Here is a 27,409-nt window from a genome sequence, read left to right as displayed (position 1 = left end):
GTCAGTGATGGGTGTGCTTCGTGTAGCCGTAAAGCGCAATGTGTGTTGCCACTGGATACGCAATGGCGGAAGTAAATTCCACAGCCTACCGTTCTTGTTTTGACAGCCCAAACTAAACGTTAAATTACATCTTTCTGCTCGTATATGCTCTGACTTTTCTCCTGTCGTGTCTGAGCAGCGTTCACTCTAAATAACCGACCCGACTCGCTGTAGCACTAACGTCACGGTCCGCGGAACCGACAAGGTAAGTAGCTTGTCTGTGCATTCATTAGCTATGTAAAACATGTATGTTGTGCTAGCTGTTAGCCAACATGGGCTCAGAAGCTAACTTGATACAAGACAGTTTGATCAGTTTGGATTTATACACAAAATGACACAAAGTGGCTGGCAGTGAAGTTGACTCAGTACAGGTGGATATTCAGTTATCGATATGTTCTTCCTTTCCTCTTCTCTCCATTGGCTCAGTTACTTTAACCCCTCCTTAACTTTTAGGTCAGTCCATGAGTCGCAGTCGCAACCCCCCTGCTCGGGGTCAAGGAGCAGCCCGAGCCAAACAGGTAACATCCCTCATGTCTGATAATGAGATGTGTGATTAATATCTGCTGTTAGTATGTCAACAACAGGTATGATTCAGCACATGTCTCCCTGCCCTTCCTTATGTCTGTCTCACCTTGTCTCAGATGGGGCTGCTCCTTGACCTGTCCCCAGACGGAGGGATGGATGATGGAAATGATGACGAGCTGGAGGCAGAGCTGCTGAATCTGGTGGGCGGAGGTGGAGGGAGACCACAAGGGAAGAAAGGTGAAGGCAGAGGTGAGAAAAGTCATGTTTTCCTTGATGCAACTCAAAGACATCTACCAGTGTAAAGTACAGTTTTCTGTCTCTGTCTCATTCATGTGCTAGTGTTTAAATGTTGATATGCCAGATATGATTTAGGTGCTGTTTGTAATGTATTTGTGTACATACAGCTCCAGTTCCCATGGCTGATATAGAGCGAATGGCAGCTCTTTGTATGAAAGACCTGGATGATGAGGACATGGGGGATGACGATTTGGAGGATGATGAAGATCTGCTGGTAACACAAACCGTTTTTGTCCCTTTCCCTCCCACAGCTGAAGCAATTTTAGAAGTATCTTAAAAGTATGTTGATAAAGGATTTATTGTATCAGGCATTTTTTCAAACAAAAAATTGGGTATTGGCTGGTCCCAGCTTCTCCAGCATGCTGAATTTGCTGCTTTTCTTTGTTATATGATGATAGCAAACTAAATATATTGGGGTTTTGGACTACACATGTAATTTCAAGAGATCATTAGAAATTTTGTCATCATATTGTCACTCTATTTTGACACATCACAGTCTAAATGATTACTTGATTAATCGAGAAAAAGGTGAACAGATTAACTGGTAAAATTATAGTTTGTTTCCTTCCTAATCTTTAATCCCATTTATAATGTACTGATGAATCTTAGCTGTTTAATTGCTTTAACTATCAGTTTTTTTTAACCATGTATATGTATGTGTCTCTGACATAGGCAGAACTAAATGAGGTTTTAGAGGATGATGAGGAACAAGCTCCTGCTCCCACCCCTCCTGCCGTCACACCGACTGCTCCCAAAGTGAGCGTCACATCGCACTCTGCTCCTCCTGCGGCTCCCAGTGGTGCAACTGGGGTCGAGTCTCGCCTATTGGATCGCATAGACATGTATAAGACAGCCATTGCCAATGCCAAAGCTGCAGGGGAAACTAGCAAAAGTCGAAGATATGACCGTGGGTTAAAGGTAACAGAGAAAGAGAGTGAAAAACATAACACACAACCTCAGTACAAGTTGATCTCTATATCTTGCTGCCATTTACTTTTTTCAAATGTCTAAATGCACTTCTTATATATAAATCTAAAACTTGATATTTTAAACAAATGTGTTCTCTGTAATGTTAGAAACATATATTCATGATTTTTTTTCTTGTTGAACCCCTAGACACTGCAGTCCATGTTGACATCTGTCAGGAAAGGAAAACCAGTCAATGAGGAGGAGATGCCGCCTCCAGTTGCTCTCGGTGGAAAGCCCAACGTCCCAGCCGAGCCTGAATCGATCAAGGAGCGAGAACTGCAAGAACCCACACTCATGCCCTCTCCTCCCACAAATCAGAAACCTCTGAGGGAGGCTGCACCGACAGCTCCTAATGCCAAGCCGCTCCATCTGACCGTGCCCCAAAAGCCTGCTGCTGCCATTACCCCAGAAACACCTGCCATCTCTCCCCTCACCCCCAGCCAGCCTGACGCACAGCACTCAGGTAAACACTCAAGATATAATAATAATAATAATAATAACAATAATAATACATTTTATTTAAAGGCACCATTCAAGGCACTCAAGGTCACCTTACAGAAAGTAACAGACAGTTAAATTTAAAAGGGGTAAAAGACACATCAAACATCAACAGTAAAAATGTGAAATCTGCAGCAGAGCAATGGAGAATAGGCCTGTTTAAAAAGGTGGGTTTTCAGATGGGATTTGAAAGTGGACAGTGAGTCAATGTTCCTGATGTCGGGAGGGAGGGAGTTCCAGAGGCGGGGGGCAGAGCGGCTGACACACAGACTGTTCTAGTCTACACACAGACTATTCTAGTCTACAGTACAGAGTACTCTGTGCAGGCCTCCACCTTGCCACTTCTTCTCTGTGCTGTGTACTGGATGTATGAGAGTAAAGATGTGGACACATTTGTCCATTCTAACACTTTGAATTCACCGACTTATTCTTCGACTGAAAAAGTCACGAATGATCAGATTAGCACTGCCTCATCTAAAACAACCGCTACATGATCCAGAGTGTCCGCAGGTCCTTAAAAAGTCTTAAAATGTCTTAAATACTCATTTACTAATAAAAGACCTAAAAAGTATTTAATTATCGTAAATTAAGATTTGATGGGTTGCAAGAATTTCTGGTGTTGCCGCTACGGGAAACATCATTTTAACAGAAGGGAAACACTATTTGACGCGAGAACAGATTCAACACAAAATGTGTATGTGTGCAATGCCCCTAATTTACCCCCTCTTTGCATTTAGATCTCGTAGTGAGTCTATTGTTAAATTAAAGCTTGTCAGGCTGCTTGTTCATTTATTTTCTCTTTGTAAGCCCACAGAGTATCATCAGTGTCATTTTCCCTTACTGTTCATTTTTTACTGACATCAGCGTGTTTACTTGGAAAGAGTATATATTCACTTTTGAGGTGTATTTCCATCCCAAGTTTGGTCTTTAATTCCTTTAAAATGGTCTTTAAAAGGTCCTGCGAAGTCTTTAATTCAATTTGTTTATTCCTGTAGTCACACTCATAATCACTTTTACTCATTTGTTACTGCTCACAAATGTCCCTGTTGTTAATGTGATCCAAATGAGCTTTTCAAATCTTTTTGTTTTTCTTCTTTTTTGTTCACTATTTTATTTTGACACACGCACAAACACGTATGTATGTCTTCCCTTCCTTCAGAGCTGAAACAGGCAGTGCTGTCCAGACAGAGAGAGTATAAGATAGCTGCCATACACGCCAAACAGAGCGGCAACATAGATCTGGCGAAACAGCACTACCTCATTGCCAAGGTAACAAAATTATTGTCTGTGTTATCACATGAATAAATCTCTATGTTTGTGCAAGTGTATATAGAAAAATTTGATCCTGATAGAGCTGACCTTCCTTTTTGCAGAAGCTGGACGTGCTGGTGGAGGCACTGGACAGAGACGAACCAGTAGACCTGAGCTCACTGCCTCCTCCTCCTGGTCAGTGTTGACACTAAAGGAATACTTTCCCCTAAAGTGTTTGACTTTTGTTTCAATTACTCACACACCATGGCCTGACTTCTTTACAAATGGGGTTTTTTCTCCAATTCCTTCATGGAGAACTGAGTGGTATCAGTGCATTTTTGTTGACCTTTCCAGCTTCTGATACTCTTAACCACTGCATTTTACTAAACAAATTATATTTTCTTGGTTTGGAGGATCACCCTCAAACCGGTTTTGTGCATATTTGTCTGATAGATCACAGGCTTATAACATCCACTTTATGGCTCTTTTCCAATTCAAGCTGCGTCTAGATTACAGCCTGTCTTTTAATGTTCTTCAGACATCACTGCTTAACCTCAAATTTATACTGAATACTGATGAGACAAACTGTTTTATTCTCAAGAGGCCATACTTCTGACCTGCATCTTCCTCCTGTCTGTAAATACATAATGGCACTGAAGTTGAGATCATTCAGTCTTATAGATATTTGTGAATTAGATTTCACCTTAAAACAGCTTGCTGCAGTTTACCACTGTGCCCTGTATTTTATGACAGAGAATAATATCATAATCTTTGTCACTGTGTGCTACATGAAAAAGTAGGCTGGTCCTCACAAACAACAAGAAGGCAACTACACGGTGTCATTTCTATGCCTCTGCACCAGCGGTAGTCGTAGCCGCGGGCATGTTTTTTGGGGTTGTCCGTCCATCCATCCCATTCTCATGAACATGATATCTCAGGAATGCCTTGAGAGAACTTACACAAATTTTGCACGAAAGTCCACTTGGAGTCAAAGAGCACCGATTAGATTTTGGTGGTTGAAGATCAAAGGTCAAGGTCACCATGACCTCACAAAACATGGTTTTGGCCATAACTCAAGAATTCATATGCTAATTGTGACAAAATTTCACGGATGTCTAAAAGCATAAAACGATGAATGATGACATTTTATATCTTAAAGGTCAAAGGTCAGCTTCACTGTGGCATCATTATTCCAAGTCATAACTCAGGAACAGAAGGGGAGACATTTGGTCAGACACTGAATTGGTGACACTAATCTTGGGTGTCCTCCTTAAACTGTGCTGATTGTATAGATCCTCTGTGCTGCTGGGTTGAAGATGTGTGTGAAGCTTCCATGTTTTAGAATTCGTAGCTTCATTGTGGCAACATCTGTATTTAAAGCATTGTGCTCATGTGTAACTGGCTGTGTTTTATTGTGTGTATTTCTTTTGCTTACCTGATTAAGTAAAGGTTATGATAATAATAAAAACCCATCTCCACCCCTCCACTCATGTCTGATAATCTGCAGGAGACGTAGTAGCAGAACACTGTGCACCTCCTCCCCAGTCTTCCTCTAAACCTGCTGCACCTGCACCTGCACCTGCACCCGCCCAGGTGGCCACGGCCGGTAAGACTACGGTAGCCTTGATTCGAGATGATAAAAATATTCCATGTTGAATTTAGAGAATAAAGTGTGTGTTTATGTCTGTGTGTCGTGCAAAGAGCTGCGTCCTCCCAGCACTGTGGCAGAAGCCCTGCAGCAGAGGATGGACATATACAAGTCAGCAGCAGAGGGAGCCAAGAGCAAAGGAGATGATCGTAAGGCTCGCATGCACCAGCGCATTGTCAAGGTATGCACGATGCACTTTAATATTATTGCAATTATTTTAAGAGCTAGATAATTTTTCTCTAAGACACAATGCATACTGTCACCTGAAACTACATCTAATTAGATCTTAGATATTAGATATTCTCAAAGAAACAGCTATTTGTGATGCACGTTGTGTTCCTGGCTCTGTGCTGCTGTTTGGTTGTGGTGTGTTTCTCTTATTTCCCTGAATAACTGGTGTGTGACTCACTCTGTTTTGACTGGAAGTACCCTCTGTTGCTTTGACTGTAACTACTACTGTTGCTCATTTTACCTACCAGAATAGCCTGCAATAAAGTCTGTCTTGTCCCTTGGGGATTGTTGAAAGGCATTGTGGGAAAAATAGGAAACCTTTAATTGAAGTAGATTTGGCTGAGGCAGGAACGAAGGGACAAAAAAAACTGTTCTGCATGAGGTATATTTTGTGGGAGTGCAAGCACATTGATGACATTGATTTCCATGTGGGAGTTAAGCTTTTGTCAATATTGTATTGTTTTCTTTTTCCTTATATGTAAGAAAGCCGCTTTTTATTTTGGGTGGGAATGGAAAAATTGGGGAGGTTGCGGTCTTGCAAATATGCTGCATTTTTTCTGTCTTACAGCGCTGGTGTTATATTTCAAAATAAACATGGTAGGTTTTAAAAAGCAGGTTTAAAAACCTGGATCATAACAAAAATGCATTTGCTATCACAAAGTAACAGTATATTGTCATGTAAGAGTGTCCGAGGGTGGATTTTCCCAGAATAATGTATCATCTCTTCTTCTCTTAACAGCAATACCAGGATGCCATCAAAGTTAACAAAGCTGGACGTCCTGTCAACTTGTCCGATCTACCCGTGCCACCAGGTAACTTTCCCCAGGTGTGCTTCAGGATTGTGCCTCCAGGCTACACTTTATACTCACAGTAAGTTGTGTGTGCTGCTCTTCCAGGCTGTCCACCCCTTCAGGGCACAGAGGGGGGTCAGCAGAACTTCATGGGTGTCCTGGAAACGGCTATGAAAATAGCAAATCAGGACGCAGACGCAGAAGATGATGAAGAGGACAGGCAGAGAGAGGCTGCCAAGGTAAAATAAATAAATAAATAAAGCCCCTACAAAATGGACAAATTGTTATTATGCAGCCAAGGAACTTGATTGGATGCCTTTTAATCAAAGCTACCAATGTTTTATTGTTCGCTGTGCCAGCTTCTGTGCTAGGTTATTGAATCATTACTGTTTTCTCTGCTGCACCTCCTGCCTACAGTAAAGTAATACTCTGGTTATTTACAAAACAGTACATCGCTAAATTGGAGTGCACATATAGATTACATTTGTAGCAAGGTAAACTGAGGTCATTTGCAGCAAACAAACAGATCCTGTTATTGTTTTTCTAATCTGTAATACAGAGTGTTATGTGGTATGGAATCACTGCATGGTACAGTCTCTCTGTTCAGCTAGACTGGATAGTGTGCTACTGACCTGCTCAAAGATTGTAGGTGAAACGCTTGAGTCAGGCTTTCAAGCTGCATATAAGAGTGTTGTCTCAGGCAGGTAATACTACATTCTGTTCCTCTCACGCGTTAGTATAAGAATATACGCTTTTGCCACCAGACAGAAGATTAGAGCCCCACAAGACTGATTCAGCAGGTTGAGGAGTCTCCCAGCCTGTCAACCTATTAAACCAGAGTGCAGCTTCTAAGTAGCCTCAGTGTACCTGAGTCTAACACTGAATTTAATAGGAATGATTAAAGGGGAACAACATCCATTTTTAAAATTCCTACATTTTATTCCTATGGTCTAAGTCAGTCCAAAAATATTAGTAAACATTAACAACTCTCTCCCAAATCCAAAAACTGGAGTGCTAAAACTCAAATTTGTGACATCATAGGGTATAAAGTCTGGAGCTGATCCAGAGACAATAAATGGTGAAAGATGTTTTAGATGACACTGAGAGCACCCAGGGGAATGTTCTGAGTATATGGGAACATTTTCTGTTTCAGAACTGAGACGCTTCAGTAGAATAAAGCTCATTGGGCCGAAAAAAGAAAATTCTTAATTTAGGTGGTGTTCCCCTTTGATTCGTTGCACTGTATCTATTTAGATTTGTGTCTTTATTACATGCGAGAAAATAAATGATATGAGAGAAAAAAAAATATTTGAGAGAAAAAGTTTTCACACTGATAGCAAAAAATAATAATTTTTGAGACTTAAAAAAAGTTTTGAGAGAAAGTATTTTGTCATAGAATATAAAAAAATAATTTGAGATTTAAAAATGATTTCCAAGAAAAAAAAACTCTCTCAAAAAAGTTTTTTTTTAGAAAACATTTTCTCTCACAACATTTTTCTTCTCTCTCTCAAAACCTAAGTCTTTGCTCTCGTGTCAGGATTTTGCTCTCACTGTGAAAATAATGTCATGGGCGGGGCCACGTTCCTATTGGCCAGTCTCAATCGAATTGACAGCTGGGAGAGGATCGTCTTGGAAGTCGAATTCAAGTGAATCATTCATCATCTGTGTCATCATCTTACCCAAACATTGGAGTCTCCGCTCCCAAATAACGCAGCGCATCTATGCAGATGAATTGACCATGGTGGATGAATGATTCAGTTGAATTTGACTCCCAAGACAATCCTCACCTAGCTGTCAACAAAATCGTGACACGAGAGCAAAGACCTAGGTTTTGAGAGAGAGAAGAAAAATGTTTTGAGAGAAACAATTTTTTTGGAGAGAAAATGTTTTCACACTGATAGCAAAAAAATAATATTTGAGAGTAAAAAAAAAGTTTTTTGAGAGAGAGTTTTTTTCTCGGAAATCATTTTTTAAATCTTAAATTATTTTTTTTATATTCTATGACAAAATACTTTCTCTCAAAACTTTTTTTTAGTCTCAAATATTATTATTTTTTGCTATCAGTGTGAAAACTTTTTCTCTCAAACATTTTTTTTCTCTCATATCATTTATTTTCTCGCATGTAATAAAGACACAAATCTAACTCCATATGCATCCACTCTTTGTAATGTCTCATGTGATTTATAGCATTTGTAGTGTGCTTTTGTTGTTTGATTTAACATTGTTCTGTATTTATGTGAAACAGTTGACATCCTGGGACACAACAAATTTCAGAACTTTTTTCTGATAAAGTGAAATCAAATCAAATTTAGCTCAGACAGGCAAATTGTTAAAAAACGTTAAATTAATCTCACAGGTATCTCAAGCTTTTGCACTCTAATAGAATGATATTGTACCTTGAAATCTGTATCTGTATTGTTGCATTTGTCTGATGACCCTAACCCTCATATTTTCTCCCTCCACAGCCTGCTGGGCGTCCAACTGCCCAGAAAGCAAAGTCGCCAGCTCCTCAGGCACCTGGAGGCTCCTCAGCTCCGAAACTGGGACCTAAAGGTGCATTCAGAGCGTGGGTTTGTGTATGTGTGTGCACATGCCCACCTGTCTGCACTCCACGTACAAAATGTGTCATGCAAAGTGTTACACAAGGCAGAGTTTCACTCCTTTTTTGTTTTAATTATCCTTGCAGCCCAGCAGCAAGTGGATTTCCTGTTGCTAAGGCGACAGGGTTTTTTGCGTGCAGCCCTGCGCTCCAAACAGATGAAGGTAAACTGTGGACTTTTTTTTTTTTTTATTTTTTATTTTTTTTGTTTGCTGTAGATAGAGTCCCTGCCATCTCTGTGTTTTTGTAGATGTCTTTATTACAGCCGCCTGTTGTCTTATTAGAGTCCTGAACTTCTGTTGTGTTGCTGAGGTTCAGTTGATGCATCTGCTGCCATGTGGTTGTTTGCAGGACATGGCGGGAGCAGCGCAGCACCTCAGACATGCCAAGGGGCTGGATCCCATGATCACTGCTGCCAAGTCTGGCCTCCCTGTTGATATCACCAAGGTCATAAATATATTCTCATGTGCAAATAAATGACACACGAGAAGGTACACGGCAGGCTTGTGTGTGTTGAACATGTTGTCACAGGAGCAACCAGGAGTGTGATGTGTGTTAACACAAAGTGGGACAGAAATAGAAGACAGCAGGAAGGAAGTATGGGGTGAAATCAAAACACCTTTGTGCTCTTCACGGTCTCACCTTCTGTGTGTTTGTGTCTGTATCTGTGTGTGGTTGTCAGTTTATCTGCATATTTTCAGTGCCATTCCACCATTCATATTTCATCTAGTTGCCTCGTCTCCCGTATGACTGTCTTTCTTTTTCATTTTGCCTCACTTTTATTTAACATCTTTGCCTCATATAACACATGTATTTCTCTCTGACTCAGCCCCACACTGTGATTACTGAGAATATTAAGCTTGTGCCTCTGTTAGTTTGTCTTCCTGTCTGTCTGCAGAATATCACACAAACTTAGAAACAGATATTCACAATATCTGGTGGACAGATTTTTTTGCTTCTCACCACATTTGTAACTGTCTCCCTCCTGACAGATTCCCAGTGCTCCAGTCAGTGACGAGGACTACTCGCTGGCCCGCTCCCGCTCCTCCCCTCTCTCCCCGCGCTCTAGTGAACAGTACCACGGCCTCATGGATCTTTTGCGGAAGCAGCATGAGGTCAGGAGGACACACCTCTCCCTTCTCCTTGCTGTATATCAGTGTCCAGCTTATACTGATGCCAAATGATGATTGCGGCCTACCAGTCATGCAGCTTTTTTAAATAGATAAATCACAATTGTTCTGTATTGTATTATCTTTGGCTATTATTGTCAGTTTCCATACCCACACCTTCTTTTGTTCTGTATCTCGATCTACAGAAATGTTTGGGATACTCTCAGCAGGTGACACTCATGGGCAACGTGTCTGAGGCTCTGAAGTAAGAGATATTTCTTTGTTTTATATTGATGTATGTGAATTTTATTGCACGTTCTGTGCTGCTATGATGAAGTTTAAAAACCACTCTTTTTTCTGGCTGTTGAAATTGAGTTAAATGCACTTTATTTTTGGTTTAAACTATAATTGAATATTTGGGTACCAGCACAATAAGTCATTTATTCACCATTTATTCACATAATTCATTGAATTGAATCGATCTGTCTTTGATTTTTATGGTATAATATAAATTTCAAGGGCTAAACTGAATAGTTGGAAGCTAGAGCTTCAAAATTTTCGATGTTAAGAGGCTTCAAACATTCAAATTCTACGTCAACATTCAAATGCTGCACAGCTGTTTTTTGCATGTCTGTTTATTCTCTTTAGACCTAGTATTTCTGTAGAGTTGCAGATACAAATTAGGCTATACTATGTATTATGCTCTTTGTGGAATTAGATTCCAGTGGTGTCTGTGTAGGATTGTTTCCGACAATAACTCCAGTTATTGTTAAGTCCAAAAATCAAAATATATTGAAAAAAGATAGATATTATCATTTCCAAAATTCACAACGTGTTTTTATCCAGTGAAACATTTTGCATCAGTCCATATGTGTTGGAGTTTAGCCTTTCAAATACAACATTTTCTGGGGCGTCGGTAGCGTAGTGGATAGTGCCGGCGCCCCATGTATAGAGGTAATGCCTCGCTGCAGCGGTTGCAGGTTCAATTCCGGCTTGCAACCCTTTGCTGCATGTCAACCCCCACTCTCTCTCTCTCACCCCATTTCACTCTGTCCTGTTCATTAAAGACAAAAAAGCCCCAAAAAATAATCTTTAAAAAAAAAACAAAAAACAACATTTTCACTGTACTGCTCTCCCACTTGGCACACAAAAAGGAACACATGTACCATTAGTATCAGGCACCATAAATTAGTTTTATTCATTATCTTAGGATTTTGTTTAAAAAATTAGTTATTTATGTATGTATTTAGTGGGGTATGCCATCATAAAATATGACGGCAGACATTTAAAGCTTCATTCACTAACCCCAATAGCAGCTTTAAATGTGAAAAAATGGCATTCAGTACAGCCCTATACATTTTACACTCAATTATGGGTTTTAGGGGATTTTACTCATCACAAATCACAGGCAGCTACCAAAAACACATTTGAGATCAGCTAGTTAATTAGTCATATTACAAAAATACACATACAATTATCTATCCTAGAGCCCAAAGCCCTCACATTGCAAATCCTGACCAACACAAATAGATACATTTCTTTAAAATCACATTGAAAGCAGGAAAACAAGCAAATTGTCACATTTCAGAGGCAAATCTTTAAAGGTGCTGTATGAAAGAATGTGGCCAAAACGGTTACTGCACTCAAATTCAAAATACTGCCGCGAGTCGTGTCCGCCCCCCCTCCCCTACAGATTCGAGATTGCTGGACAGCGGCACGCTGGAGACTGATTTGTTTGCCCATGGACGGCTGCCGTGGCAGGGCTGCGTCGCCGCGTCCTTGATCTTCGGTTTTCCAGCGGACCGTTCAAGCAAGTCCGGCTTGTCTGCTGCTAACGCTGCTGCCGGGATACAGCTGAGGAGACTGCTAATGCTATGTACGGGGACACTGCTAATGCTGCTTGCCTTGCTGCTGTAGCTCAGTCGTAACTGTAACTGATGCTGAGACTCTACTGACTGCGTGACTGGTAGACGGCGGTGGGTGGCGCAACAGGCCAAAACACAAATTCAAAACATAAACATGATTTGCGGACCGCAATTTTTTTTTTTTAAATGCTAATATTCTGACTGTACTATTGTTGTCGGTGAGATCAGTATGTTATATGAACATTATTCCTTCGTCTCTGTGACATATTAGGAGGATTTTATGACTATTTGCTTTAGATTTCTTACATATAGCTCCTTTAATATTTACATTCACAATGGCTTATCAGGTTAGTATGTTTTTATTCTCTTGTATAGATACACTACCTGTAATTGGTTTGTTCAACTCTGCACTTCATAACAGTCATGGAGTGTGGTGTCACCATGGCAACATGTGATTTTACTGTTTCCCGGCATAACCCTAGTACATACAGTGTAACTTTCAGGTCACACTGCATATTTTGCATTTTTCCTCATAGATTTCTCACATACATTTAACCGTTACACATCATGCATTCCCGAAGAGTCTGCATTGCTTCCTTTTCCTTCAGATATGCTTTGACAAATGTCACTGCCTAGAAACAGTTTTGGCGTACTGTCACTGCCGTCTGTGCAGAGATCAGACCTGTGACAGTTTAAGCCCCAGGCCTTCCTGTAAGACTTCTTATGAGGGTTTGTGTGTAAGGGCCGTCTCTGTCTCTCCCCAGGTTCGAGAAGCTAGTTGAGGAGTGTATGAAGAACATAGAGATACTGAAGAATGCTCACGCCAAGGGCCAGCCAGTCCCCAAGTGCCGCACAGAGGAGAGGACCTTCAACATTGCCAAGTCAGCATCAACTTCATAGATAATGGATAATAATGGATGATAAAATAATAATATTATGTTAAAATGTATTTTCTTTGAATGGCATGTGTTCCGTAAGGACAGAGGGAGTTTAGGTCCACATTTATTGCCACATTAGTGACTCTAAAGATGCCAGTGGTGTTCAGATAGTCTACCAATTTGGTCAAGTTTTAAATATCTCAACATTTATCAGATGATTAGCATTAAATTTTGTGCAGATATTGACAGTTTGCAAACAAAGAATCCCAATGACTTTGGTGATCCCCTGACTTTTCTTGTAGCGCAAACTTGAGGTTGATATTTTTGGCTTTTAGGGAAATATTTTAATGGAGAAGTTCACCCCAATATCAAATTTTTCCTCTTACTTTTAGTGTCATTCATCAGTCTAAATAGTCTCTGTGTGGGCTGCTGAGTGTTGGAGATAGCAGCTGTAAGCTCAGCAGCAATGTGTCTGTCCAAAAATCATGACCTGGTTACTCAAGATAATCCACACACCTTGCTGTGAGCAGTTTCATGTAGCAACCTTTTTTTTTTTTACTGAGCTACACTTGCCAACCGTATCACCACGCAGAAGGAAACAGGCTTCTGCTGCTAGGTCGCCTAGCACCACTGAGCTAGCTAACGTTACAGCTCAGCTGGGGAGGACGCCACTAATGTTTGCATCTCGCGCTGTCATGAGCTTCTTGTCACTGAGTAGATGTGAGCTTCATCCTGCGCAGTGGCAGGTGTAGTTTGGTAGAAAGAAAATAGTTCCTACATGAACTACAACAAGCCTTGAGTAACCGGGTCATGATTCTAGAAAGAGACATAGCTGTTGAGTTTTTTTCGTAGACATCTCTACAACCAATATCTCCAACTCACTCTGAAACAATCTAGATTAATAAACAGCCCTACAGGTAGGAGAAAAAATATGTATTTTTGATTATGGGGGTGAGCTGTTCCTTTAAAACTATTGGATGGATTGCCATGCACTTTGGTGTACACATGCATGTCCACCACAGAACGAGTTGTAATAACTCCTTTGTTTGTTAAAGGTATACTCTGTGTCTTTTGGACGCCTGCTACGTACCGTATGGCACATGGTTGCTGTCTTTTTCTAAAAGTCAAAGTAATGATTGAAAGGAAATACTTCTGAGTCTATACATTTGTTTTATTTTTAGAAAAATCCTGCATACTGTGTCTTTCACGTTTTTGTTTTTTTTTTATTAACATAAATCATGAGGCTCTCTCTTGAAACTAAATTTTTTAAAAAGGCATAGGTGATTCCTGGGTTTCAAGGTGTATTTGTGTGTATTCACCACCAGAAATCCTGTTTCCTTTTACTTGCATAAAATGATCAACTCTAGTTGCATAATCATTTCATCCCAGTTGAGCGAGGGTGCGTGATGGCTAAAGGGTACCAACAGTTGTTTAACTTTATGCAATCCATCCCGGCATTAACATCCTGGAACACAAATGGAAATACAGCAGTAGATCATTGGGTCATAATTGTGGTTTTGTTGTAATGTTAAAGGTACACTACGCAGGAATTGTCAGTTACTGTTACAGTATCGCTGGAGAAAGTGAAAGCCAACCCTAGATTCACTCTGCTTGGCGTTTTGCCTCACTATAATTGTTTTGGGGTTTTTTTTGGCCCTGTGTGCCTAATTTTCTTCCTCTTCGATGCATGCTGCTGGCGTGGTCACTACCTTTTTGTAAAGTCCTGACCTCACCTGGGCATTGTGCCCATAAACATCCCTAACACAACAAAATAAGAAGAAAATAATAAGATACAGGCAGAATGCAGAGTCTCTACAGATAAATACACCGCCAAACACATCTAGTGGGTCATAAGTGATGATTGAGAGGGATTACTTCTGTATGATTCTATTCATTGTTTTATAAGGAAAATCCTGTGTATCTTTAAGGATTTATAAGCTTCATGTTTTAGTAGAAGCTTTAAAGCTGAAGTGAATGTATATTTGATTATAAAGATTCTCAACACATCAGATGTTTGATTAAAAAAAAAACACTTTTTTAGATAGTCCCTGACCAGAGCAGTGGATGAGTCAGATTGACTCACTGTGACTCATTTTGGCTCTGCTTCAGCATCATACCAAGCTAACAGCTAGTTGACTCTGGCAGTGACTCATTCACCAGTCGGGATTGTTTGGCTTTCAGTGATGCTGGCTGGTTGTTGTCTGACACTTGTGATGCTGTTTCTGTATGGTCATGACCCCTGTTTTTGTTATGTAGGACCCACTCCAGCCTGACACTTAATGACCTGATACTGTACATCATCAAAGGCATCAACCTGCCAGCTCCCTCAGGTACTCAAGGCAGCTCTGTGTCTTTGAAAGAATCCAGCAGTAAACGTATTAAATATTATGTTCACTTAACACCTACCTCTCTGCCTTCAGGTGTCTCACCTAACGATCTAGATGCCAGTGTGAAGTTTGAGTTCCCTTTCCCCAGTGCGGTAAGAATCTTTCCCACTCAGCAGGAGATTATGGATATTTCACTCTGTTTACATCGAGATATGTTTTAATGCATTCATTTATGTGTGTGTAGGAGGAGGCTCAGAGGGACAAAACCAGCACAATAAAGAACACCAACAGCCCAGAGTTTAAAGAGAATTTCAAACTCAACATCAACCGCACCCACCGAGGCTTCAAACGAGTCGTCCAGTCCAAAGGCATCAAGTTTGAAATCATCCACAAGGGGTAAAAACCACAACTGCTTTTGCGGCAATATGGGCAGAAGCTTCTTTGTTTATCCTCATGATTTTTGCTGTAAATGTCTGTTATGCTTTTGACAGTTCTTCTCTCTCTGTGTTTACAGAGGCCTGTTTAAAGGTGACAAAGTTGTGGGCACTGCTCAGCTGAAGCTAGAGGCTCTGGAGAACCACTGTGACATTAGAGAGATAATAGATGTGAGTGTTATTAACAAGTAAACGCACACATGCATGTACACACCACATCTGTCTAACAGCATGTATGTGTTTCGTAGGTGATGGATGGACGTAAAGCCACAGGTGGCAAGTTGGAGGTGAGAGTGAAGATCAGAGAGCCGTTATCGGGAGTTGATCTCCAGCCGGTGACTGAGAAGTGGCTGGTTCTCGATCCTGTGTCGTCCCTTTCTCCTCCAGAGAGACAAAAGGAGCGGGTGAGTTAAGTTTTCATTTCCTCCGACTTTCATGTGTGTAGACTGAGTGAAACTGAAGAAGGGCAAATCACTGTCTTTGTGTATGAGTGGGGTTCCTCTAGAGGACAGGAAGAACATGCAGACTCCTCCGACCAGGTCGTGTTTGAACTTAGAGCCTTGTTGTGTTTCAGTGTGAAAAACTGAGCCAGTGTGCCATCCTAAAAATTGGATACTCATGTGCCAGGACAAATGTCAATATGCTCTAAATTAGGCTTTTTTAACACTAAAAAAAAGTTACAGTGCAAACAACAGCGAAATAAATTTTGAGTTGGGATCATAATGGTCTCACTAACTTAGGAAAGACTCAGCAGCCGGAAATGTCGCCATTATCTGTGTAGGAGCGGCTGAGACTGTTGCTACAATGACAATAGCTGGTCCACCATAACAGTCCACCTTGAGTGAGCCTGGTCAGGTTCCATTTGTAAGCTAACTTTGCCCTCTGGGCTAACGTCCTTCACTTTTATCAGCAAGTGGTGAGCAAGACATGGCAACTTGTCTTGGGTCTTGAAGAGTTGTAGCATTCATTCACTGACAAATAGCCTCAACTGTACACACACTACATGGCTATTTTTAACTTCATACTTCCTGTTCTGGTCGCTGCAGCCTCACTGTCACGCGTCATCATCTCACACACACACACACACACACACACACATACACATTCTCTCTATCCCTTTCAACTGCACGCTTGCTATGCACACTATCTGGCACCTAAATGAGGCACCGAAATCTGCATTGTGTATCGGTCATCTAGGAATCTGTGCCACGTCCTTACACCTTTCCGACATAAGAATCTGGGGAGGGGCTACATCTGATAATATTTTGTAACATTTTAATCTGGCAAGGTTTTACAGTATGCAGGATTTTAACGTCTCTCTCAAGATCTCTTTTATCATTTTTCACACAAGTACTTCTTGTTTTATGTGTTCAAGTCATGTACGTGTAAAGAGAACTGGATAAAACATTGAAGGTAGGGCACTGTTCATTTCTGTGAAAGTTGCTTAGCCAAAAATGTTAACCTTCCATGTGTAAAACAACCCAAATGTTCCGCTCTGCCTCTGCATAGTTGGATCAAAAGCAAGTGCACTAGAAACTGGCCAAGCAGCTAAATTCTGGTTTAGTGCTCCACTGACTTAAATAGGAATAAATTATTTAATCATGCAGCTCTTTTAGACTTTAGAAGTGTTATTGGACCACATGGATCAATATGCGATAGTAAAAGGAGTCATTTTGCAGGGGTTGTGACACTCAGAAAAGTTTATCCATTGATTTACAGATGTCTCTTTCACAATGTAAGTGTATGGGAAAAAGCGTTTTGCGTCACACAGTGGACCGGAGAGTTGTAATGCCACTGTTTGGCCACTATGTCAGAATGGTTTTATAGCCCGGCGTTGTCCCTGCAAGCTTGATCCAAATGCAACACTGTAAATGCCGTCAAGGACAGATTGTTCAAAAGTGTGCAACATAGTCCCCATCTTAATGGTTATAGTGGAAACGCCAGGAATTTTAAAAAGGCTTAAGCTGGAAAAGTTGGTGTATCAATTTAAAACAAAACAAAACAAAACAAAATACGCATAACATCAGACACGGGGGGCTGTATTAGCTTTAACTAGACACTCTGAAAACATTACATCTTTTGCTGATCTGTATGTAACAATTTATGGCACCTGTTGAATATCCATACACAGATATATAAATAAAGTAAAATGTAACAAAGTACAGTGGAAACAGACTCGCATGCAGCATGCATCTTATTTGCCTGTGAAGTTCAGGCAGGTGATAAGTGTGATCTATGTGGAGGAGACTGTAACGTTCCTCAAATTAATACATGAAACAAACAAATGTCATATTGCCATTATGTTTTCTACACCGGTTTCATTCCTTTGGCATTTGACTGCGGCTCTTTTAATTCAACAGCTTGTTACGTGCTCTTGTTCTGCAATGATTTAATTGCACTTGACCAAGGAACTGACACCACCAGCTGTTTATCTCAATGGTCTAACCCCTAATATTGACTTAACTGTAGTGCATGGAAACATGCATTCATGAAGTCACATTTTCTTTTGCCCGTTCTTTGGAAATTTGGTTAAAAGTTGCACTATATTTAGATGGGAACTTGACTTGTCACAGCAGGCCCTCGCCTCACCTTCAGCTATGACTATAATAGCTTTAAACAAATAGACTCCTTCACCTGCAAAATGACCATTTTGTGTATCAATGACTTGCCACATGTTACTTTGATTATGTGTTTTTCTTACATGCCTCCACAAAGAATCCAAAAGCAGAGAACGTTCTTCATGAATTGAAATAATCAGGGTCCACACTTTATAGCAGAACAGCCGTGAAACTATATCAGAACAACACAGTCTCACACAATTTGTGCAGCATAATCAAAGTCTCATGCGCATGCTCAGGCAGGTTTGGAAAGTACTGATCATTCAACTGGATAAAAAGAGACTTGGATTATACTGCACCAGTTTGTAAGCAGATATTTTGTTGTAGTTTTGCTGTTGTTAAAGACGGACCCTAATTACTTCAATTCATGAAAAATGTTGCCTTATTTTTTGGATTCTTTGTTCACTGTGGAGACATGCATGAAGAACAAAATGTTTAAACAAAGTCAGTATAACACAGGGTGAGTAACTGATCTACAAAGTGTCATTCTGTGGGTGAGGTATTTCTTTAAACACACTTAAGACCTGGTTGGACGACACGTTATACAAACTAGTTTGTCTCAAGCATAACCGGCCTTCAGTCAGTTATTAATGTGCTGTCATCCTGTAGCCTCCTTTGCAATGTAACTCCTGCATGTAAAGGCTTACATGCAGGAGTTACAGAAGCTAACACCATTGACACAAAAACATATTGATAATGTCGGATCAGATCAGTGTGTGTGTGTTTGTTTGAATCAGGCTCCATCTCCTCGGTCTAAACCCAGACATGAAGCGGGCAGCAAGAGCAGTCATCCCAGCAGCTCTCCTCCACAGTACAAACTCCACAGCTTCAGTATCCTCAACTATGACAGGGAGCGGCTGGATAGAAAGGTATTGGTGTGTGTTTGTGTGGTCTAAGCCCATCCACAGCATCCACTTCTCTAATGCGTGTGATGCCCCGAAGGCACCAAAGTCTCGTCAGTCATTACGCTGTCTCTCAGATTGCAGAGTACGAAAAGGCGCGACGGGATCCCCCAGCCGACCTCGTCCATCAATACAAAGAGGTCACACGCAGACTGCAGTGGCAGAAAGCACAGCTGGAGCGAGGCTCCTCTGCTCTGCTGACAGGTAACACACACACAGAATACATAAGAGCTTGCACTTTACCAACATATGTAAGTATATGCAGGGGTGGAATTTTCATTTTTGGGGGGGTGGGGGTGCATTGATTGATATTCTGACTGACCCCATAGGTAAAAAAGTGCAGAATAAAACCACACTGGATATAGCGGGAGTACTTAATTCATCTCCTCGTGCTTGGATTAAATACAAATTCGCCCTGATATCTGCCCTACACCCCAAAGCAATATGCAAATGAAATTATGTATTTATTATAAAACTAGAGCCTCGAGGCTTTTAAGTACAAAGCTGTCATAGGCAAAGATTTCACAAAGACACCTTTATAAAAGAAGTTACTTTTACACAAGGCAATATATGATGTTATGTCGGCACATTTAAGCCCTCACATTGTTTAAGAAACTAAGCACAATAAAGGTGGTGCAATAAAGCAAAATGTATAAAGTGAGGAGTACAATGCATTTTTCATTGTAATATGCATGTGATATATTAAAAACAAATTTTTAACTCCATTAAACTGGATGGAACATAAGATTTCAAAATGTATCTTCTGGCTCTGATCACACAGAAAACATTTTAGCAGCTGGAGGCACCTTTTTGTCATTGTTTTCAATGGGATCGAAGCTTTTTGCTCACTGTTTTTGAGTTGCGATGCGCCTTGTGTTTCTGCACTCTGAGTGCCTGGCGTTTTTGCTGAAGCGCCATGAACTCCTAGAGTTGAAAAAACTTCAACTCAAAGCGGAAAAACGCCACACAATATCTCTTTTTTCGCAATCTTTTTCTCATTGTCCAATCGGATGTTTTGAGAGGCGGGCCTTCTGCGGTGGTGGTCACGACAACAAATTTACAGTTGGTAAACAGTGGAGGAGAAACTGTTGGTAGCAGTTGCTGGATACCCAGAGCTATACGGCCTGACAATATACACCAGGTTGTCAAACTGCCCCCGAGGCATCCTAAAATATGCCTGTAAACAGCCATCATGGAGGAGAAGCTCCTGGACCAACTGGTGGTACTCTCCATGATCCACCCTCCTTATTAGGGTCTCATGTACCCACACAGATCTCCGTTTCCCTGTGTGCAACCAGCCTCTCACCCTCGACCAGAGCTACAGCAAGTACCCTCTGCCTGAACATTTTAGGAACTAGATAAAATAAATGCAATACAATAAATAAAGTGTAAATTGATTACATGGGAAGGTTAGAATAAGGAGGTGAGTCTGTGGTTGCCTGGAAACAATAGAAAGGTGCAACAGGCGTTTTTTTTTTTGTTTGTTTTTTTCACTAGTGGCATTCAATTTTTCAACCTACAAAACTCTTTCTTTTTTTTGTCACTTGGGCTTTATTGGGTTTTTAAGGTAACACATATTTTTTGCTCAGTACAAAATCACCTGAGTAGATACTATAATTGAACATAATAAAAGTAAAGTTAAAAAAAAAAAAAAAAAAGCAAAGAGAAAAAGAGAAAAGAAATGTGCTTAAAGAACATAATAAAGCTGTGGGAGAATACATTAATAAAGAAAGACATTTTTTCCCCTTCCAGTAATTGTCTTCCTGAAAAAGGTGCTCACATACAATGTGGCAGTATCCTTATACTTTTTCTAAATAAACTGTCCACTTCTGCCATCTTTTCTCTAACAAGCCTTCCCTCAGATGTAGTACATGAGTCAGTTTTTCCATTGTCCTTATTTCCTTTATGATGTCCAGCCACTGGTTCTGGGTAGGAGATTCAAGTTTGTACCAGTTTCTAGTAATGGCTTTCCTAGAAGCTGTAAGACGTACCTTAGCCAAACAGCGATCCTCCATCTGTACCACTGGTGCAATGTGTCCCAAGTACAAAGTAACACATGTCTTTGGAATCTTATATCTAAGCACCTTGGTCAAAACTGAGTGTACATCCTCCCAAAATGATTTCAATTTTACACAACTCCAAAAATATGTGTATGATGTGCATTTAAGGAACCACATTGTCTCCAACAGGGCTGACGTGTTGATAATCTTTTACTTTGGATCTTAGGCGTAATAAAAAACCGAACCAAGTTTTTCCAATTGAACACCCTCCATTGTTGTGAGCTAGTGGAAGTATGCCGGAGTTCACACATGTCATACCATTCATCTGATGTAATTTCCACTTCTAATTCGTCTTCCCATTTTGATTTCAGATATAATGTTGAATTGCCCTTACATTCCATAAGACTCTCATAAAACCTGGAGATTACAAAACTCTTTCTTTGTGATCGGGGCCTTACAATGTTTAAACTCAACACTCCAGCCTCCACTATTACCACTTTTTAAAAGTCAGGTTTTAAAATTCTTTTTAGTTTTTCATTTCCATTCTCTCCATTCTTTCACTATGTATCCTACAACTTATAAAACATAAATACCATCCAACTTCCATAACTATTTTCAGATGTAATGTGTTTTTGGAGGAATCCACTACTGACTTCTAAAACAGTGCAAGGGACATGTCCCCTCTGTCCCCCCTCACATAAATTATGCTCCTGAGTTCATGTCTCAACCTCTCAAACACCCACGTTTCCTTTCTCCACGTGTGCAGAGTATGAAAATGTGTTGCGGCGCTCCTGCCAAGGGTATGCTGACTCCGTGAAGAAGTATTCCAGCCAAGGCAACAGGGTGAGTACAGCTGTACAGAGAACACTTGTGTGTGTGTGTGTGTGTGTTATTGTGTGTGTGCATGTTGGGTCTTATTGTGTAAAGTCTTCTTTCTCTTTTTATAGGATGCTGCCAAGGATGCACTGGGCAGGCTGAAGATGGTAGAGAATGAGGTAAGGGTTGCTGTATACTGTCAGTATGAGCAGAAGTTTTATCATGATGTGTGTGTGCTTATGTTGAATGTAATATACTCCTTTTCTCTCCCTGCTTCAGTTGGAATCGCTGAAAAGAAAACGCACAGGATGAAAGGAGAGTTAAGGCAGTGGTGACTTGGCTGGAGTACTGTTATATCATCTCTCTCTCTCTCCCTCTTTCTCATACACACTCATATACAAACACTACAGTGGGTACTTTAAGCACCTTTAGCACGATGCTATGCTGCTCATGTCCACGACAACTGCATGAACCAACTGGATAACTCTGTCAGTTGATCATATAACTTGTGTCACGTGTGGTTCATCGCTTGCGACAGTAATTAAAAAGAAACCTGTGACTACAAAAGGACAAAGAAATTAAAGCAAGCATTAAAATGTGTAAAGGGAGAAGCAGGCTTATTTGCACTTAAACACCAGAGAAAGCTGACTCTAAAGACCTTACCTGTGCGCTGTTAATTGTTTTTTTATTCCCGTCTTTCTTTTGACAATTGTTGGTAAAGAGATCCATCAGAAGACTTTACATTTGGCACCAGCTCAGAGTCTTTTGGCGTCCGCAGATGACCAAAAATATGTGTGCATGTGTGTGCGTGCTCTGAAGTGTGTTTAACCAACGGACTGAGGTGTTTTTAACCCCTTTTTCCCATATTTTATGTGTGAATGTGGGAAATGAGCTTAATCTAATCTGTCTGCTCCAGTGTTCCCAGATTACAGTAATCTGCTCCGTTTGGAGTGGTGTGATATGGGAATAAAAAAACGGGGCTTCGGGGCGCCGCAGCCTACATCCCATAATGAGGGATTAGTGTTTGTGTCACCAAGGAGACGACTAGATCAGACGTGGAGTCGCCTTTGGGGCTGGGGAGAGGGGGTGTTAGCAGCGTGCCATGAATGTGGTAGAAGCTTAGCTCTGCAAAAGGATTGCCTCTTCTTCATCAGCTGTTTCTTCTTTGTTGTCGTCTCCATCTCCACGTTCCTCGCACTAATTCCATCGCGTACATTCATAGATTATTCAGAGTCATGAGTAATAGGCTGCTCCACTTGGATTTCCTTTAAACTCTTAAACAATATTAAGCTTATTATGCTGTCGATTAGAAAATAATTAACAGCTGCTGCGTCAGCTTGCTGCTATTTTCCACAGATTTTTTGGCATATGCAGTTTACAAAACCAGATTCTGTCCCACTGAGCTCTCCAGTGGCAGCGCGGTGGATGCTGAATAGTCTGCCCACAGGAAGACAACCCAATATGTGTCAGTACGGCTGGGTAATTGCTCATTTCTATTTCTGTACCCCCATAGACATCCCTGTCATAGGCATCCTTGTCATTCCTCTCTGCTTAACACTTATTCTGACCATAAAGTCAAGGGGAAAAAAAGTCAAACGAATCCTCTAAAGCTTTGTAAGATGTTTGACAAATGCCCTTAAATTAACGCTTTTGCCACAACAACACTAGATGTACATAAACAGTGACGTGACACGTGTCATGTATTCTCTGTTCTGTTTCGTACTCAGGACAGATGTTTGCTCTGTGTGTTTGACAACCTGCTAACCAAGCGACAGCAAATTGCGTTGATCCTCGTAGATTGCGTGCGGCCAGGATGTAGCAGACTACTTTAAATGAGCCTCGCTGTATGTTTTATTTTGACTCTTCGATGTGGATCATGTCTTTTAACTCCACTAATAGTTTTTTTTGGTCACGTGACACAGCAGAAAATCATGTGTTTGCTCTAATCCACCCACTGCCTCACCCCATTAGCAAATAATCCTGGTTAAAGTTGGCCTGATGCGGCCCTCCATAGTCTGTGTTGATTTTTATGTAACACCCCTTCCCCCCACTCCTCTATCAGGAGAGGATGTCTTCTGAGTCTCTGTAAGTGGCACATTATGGAGCTTTTGATCATCTGATACTGATGGACAGGGCAGTGGAGCAGGTGACTGCTTATAGTGACATGATAACCTTTAGTTTAATAATGGGGGGACTCTTGAAGCTGGGGTAGGCAGAAATCTGGAAAGGGCAGCCCACCCCCCTCTTTCCCAAGCCCCTCCCACCAGACAACCACAGGCCAACCACACTTCATACATTAGCCCAGTGTTTCCCCTACACCACTTTATTTAATTAATTATTTCATTGTACAGTTGCCCGCAGGTCATTCGCCCACAAGAATTAGCTGCTAGCAACCCTAGGGTCCCTCCTCCTCGCTCCCTGCCACTATGGACTACTTCTCTTGGTGCAGAGTGGACACCGGCTTGGAAGAAGGGCCTTCGGTGGGCGGCTGTATTGGCTCAAATTCAGCCAGCGCAAACCCCCCAGCCCCAGGGTGTTACAGTTGGCTGGTGGCCTGCAGCAGCGCCAGGTTTAACCTGTGTAACGTCAACAACAAACGTTTGCTGACCCCGGGTGGAGTATGGCTGTCTGTCCTGAGGCTGAGGTTTGTGCTGGTTGTATTTGGTTTGCTGCAGGCGCTAACCGGAAGTCTGTCTCTGGAGCTGTTGGGAAGGTGTTCTGTGGTGGCGGGCAGCGAGATGGAGGACACACTATGATTCGAGGCTCTGATGTTAGCTGATGTTAGAAATTGACACCACAGCCATGAGCCTTTGGTTGTGGTTAGCAGCAGGCTAAACAATTAGAAATAGTTTCTCCCCATCTCTGAAATGCTTCGGCTATATTGACACGTTTTATTACTTTTATTGCTGGACACTTTTTTAAACTGTTTTTGTCAAAAAAAGTCCTTCTTCCTTTGTTTGGGTTGCTTTGCAGGGTAGGCAGTTGTTGTCAATGCTGGAATAGCAACGTTCTCTGCAGGACTCTCCGCTATGAATCAGGCTTTAATCATCTAAAGGGACATGCATGTGCATCTGTATTCATTGAGCAGTCAATAAGAACACCGTCTCCCTAAAATGACCTTTGATTGGCCTGAAAACAGAGCCAAGAAGAAGTGCAGAAGTCTAGTTTTCTCTCACTCCACTTAAATCACAATATGCTCAAAGTTTATTACGGGATTTTTGCCCAATAATGCCAAAATTAAACTGCCTACTCCAGCTTTAAAAGCACCATACCAGTGTGTATGCAACATTTAGCTCCTTAAATACAAGTCATGCACTTAACATTGTCACCAACAGTTTTTCAGTAGTATGCAGCACGGTTTCAGATCTGATGTATTTTACTTGCTGTTCCAGGCAGCCATTAGTTTTTATTTTATTTAAGTGCGGAATAAAAATCAGCAGACACACTGTTGAAACTTGTTTGCCAAACACATCCCAAGGGCATTATGCAGTATTGTAGTTTAAATTTAAATTTATTTGATTAAAATCTGCATTAATGGTGAATATTAAGATAATGTAACTGACAGAAATTAAATGCAGACTTAGTGGATTAAACAACTCAAGCAAATTTCAAGAGTCTACTAATTGGTTTTCATACTGTATGGAAATGAAAGGAAACCAATGGCTGCCTGAAAATGTTCAAAAACAAGGACTATAGATTATTTGGTTTATAGAATGCCAGAAAACAGAGAAAATGCCTTACAGTTTCCTAAAACCCAAGTCTTCATATGTCTTGTTTTGTCAGACTGACACTCTAAAACCCGAAAATATTCAGTTTACTTTCACATGAGACAAAGCAAAGCAAGAAATTCCCTGAATTTAGAAGCTGGATTTAGGGAATCTTCGGTGCTTTGGCTTGAAAAATGACTCAAGCGATATAATTATTGAATCGATCAATCATCAAAATGTTTCAGATGTACAAAAAAATTAACTTAAACACAGCAGCATATTTTGTTTTTTGAGGGACTGCCTGTGATGTGAATTAAATGTGATGTGCTGTGCATGAGCTTAAACATGCAGATTTCTAACTTTAACAGAATCTTTCTTTTCTGATTTACAAAGTGAAGACTGAACATGACCACAAAGCTCTGGTAGAAACCCGTGTTGCAGCGTTTGCAGGTTTTAATGTGGTTAAAGGCTCTCACAGAAACAACTGAGCTGCACCCCTTTGTGTTTTTTAACTCCAAAACCTTTAACCCCATGTCACCGCAAACATACACACACACATACACCCTTGCAACATCACCCCACTGCTCGAATAACCTCGTGGCCTTAGAGGCTGTCCCGTTGTCATGGCAATGTGCTCATCAGCATTCAGTGTGGTGGTTGGATGGTCAGGACCTGAGGAGAGGGACATATTGTTAAAGTTTGTCCTGCTGGTGACTCACACTCCTTTCTCGCATTTGCAAGACACCACACACACACTCACACACACACCACACACACACACCACACACACTCCTTCTCAGTCTCTGTGTTTTTTTTAATGTGGTTTGGCTCTCCTCTCTGTATGACCCTACTCTGTAATCTGGCTACACTCCATTTTTAAATGAGAAAGTTTGGTGGATTGTTTGTCATTATTGTTGATATTTCTGTCCTGATCTGCTGCAGTACATGTATTCATCTGGGCTTGGGAAAGCACTACTCTTAAACATATGACTTTTTTTTTTAATCCGTTAAGTCATAAAAGGGCAATCATTATAAATGTAATATTTGTATACAGTAAATATACAGCATATTATGCTCTGTCTCTATTTTTACGTGTAAGTCATGATGATTTGTGAAGCTCCAACGGGGAATGTATGAAGGCCTTATTGTTTAGGCTTTATTATCTTCTGTATGAGGTCGGTGTTAACATGAATAAAATGGTGAACCAGCTCTGCGGTTGTGTCTTCACTGAGCGGAAGAATCCTGACCAGATTTCTCCCATTCAAACTGAGCTCTGATCAGCATTTTAGCTCAGACCCTGTGCCTTTTAAACAGTTTATATCCACTAAATTAATTGTAAGAAAACATCATATGTGTAGTTTTTTCAAAAACATGTTTCAGAAGTCTGCCACAGAAAATTAAGATTACTTATGCTTGCGGTCTGTAAAACACGATTAAGTACAATGAATTTTTAAATGATCTGCATCTGTGGTAGGTGTTGGCAAAGCTTTCCATACAGCGTACCCCACCCAAACTGCCAAGAAGTGCGTACATGTCCTGCAAGTCCCCAGGGGAAACTTTCACAGAGATGCAGGTGTCTGCATCTGGAAGTCCTCTTTGTTTGGAGTATTTGTTCGTGCATATTTTAAGGAGCAATGTTTAAGATGTAGGGCGATTAGTGGCATCTAGTGGTGAGGATTGCAGATTGCAACCAGCTGAAACTCTCCTGGTTAGGATTCTTTCAGTGTTGATTGCTCAGAAGGTTTTTACCAGGAGCCAAATTATCCACAGAGGTCACTGATGATGAGGAAAAAATAGGGAGTGCTGCACTGGGTGAAGGCTTTGGGTAGTTTGTCAAGGATGGGGCAAAGAGTCACTCAGTGTAAAAGTCCATAGTACAGGCAGGCAGTCCAAAAATGCATCTGA

At 40.9% G+C, this 27,409-nt stretch overlaps 1 protein-coding gene across 1 annotated transcript; it reads left to right on the top strand.

Moving 5' to 3' along the window:
* Positions 1-52: 52 nt before the first annotated feature.
* cc2d1a (coiled-coil and C2 domain containing 1A) lies at positions 53-26,713 on the top strand. The gene is made up of 28 exons (XM_033624162.2): positions 53-244; positions 493-557; positions 681-813; positions 969-1,075; positions 1,534-1,779; positions 1,978-2,293; positions 3,488-3,597; positions 3,702-3,774; positions 5,087-5,185; positions 5,281-5,408; positions 6,198-6,270; positions 6,355-6,488; positions 8,715-8,802; positions 8,936-9,012; positions 9,200-9,295; positions 9,841-9,963; positions 10,164-10,222; positions 12,587-12,703; positions 14,957-15,030; positions 15,121-15,179; positions 15,272-15,423; positions 15,542-15,632; positions 15,710-15,865; positions 18,817-18,948; positions 19,059-19,185; positions 21,748-21,824; positions 21,929-21,976; positions 22,077-26,713. The coding sequence occupies exons 2-28, from the start codon at positions 501-503 to the stop codon at positions 22,107-22,109; spliced, it is 2,985 nt and encodes a 994-aa protein (XP_033480053.2). The 5' UTR covers positions 53-244; positions 493-500; the 3' UTR covers positions 22,110-26,713.
* The last annotated feature ends 696 nt before the right edge of the window (positions 26,714-27,409 follow it).

Source organism: Epinephelus lanceolatus, chromosome 3, assembly GCF_041903045.1.
Source record: "Epinephelus lanceolatus isolate andai-2023 chromosome 3, ASM4190304v1, whole genome shotgun sequence".
NCBI lineage: Eukaryota > Metazoa > Chordata > Actinopteri > Perciformes > Serranidae > Epinephelus > Epinephelus lanceolatus.
This window is presented reverse-complemented; position numbering and strand designations above follow the sequence as displayed.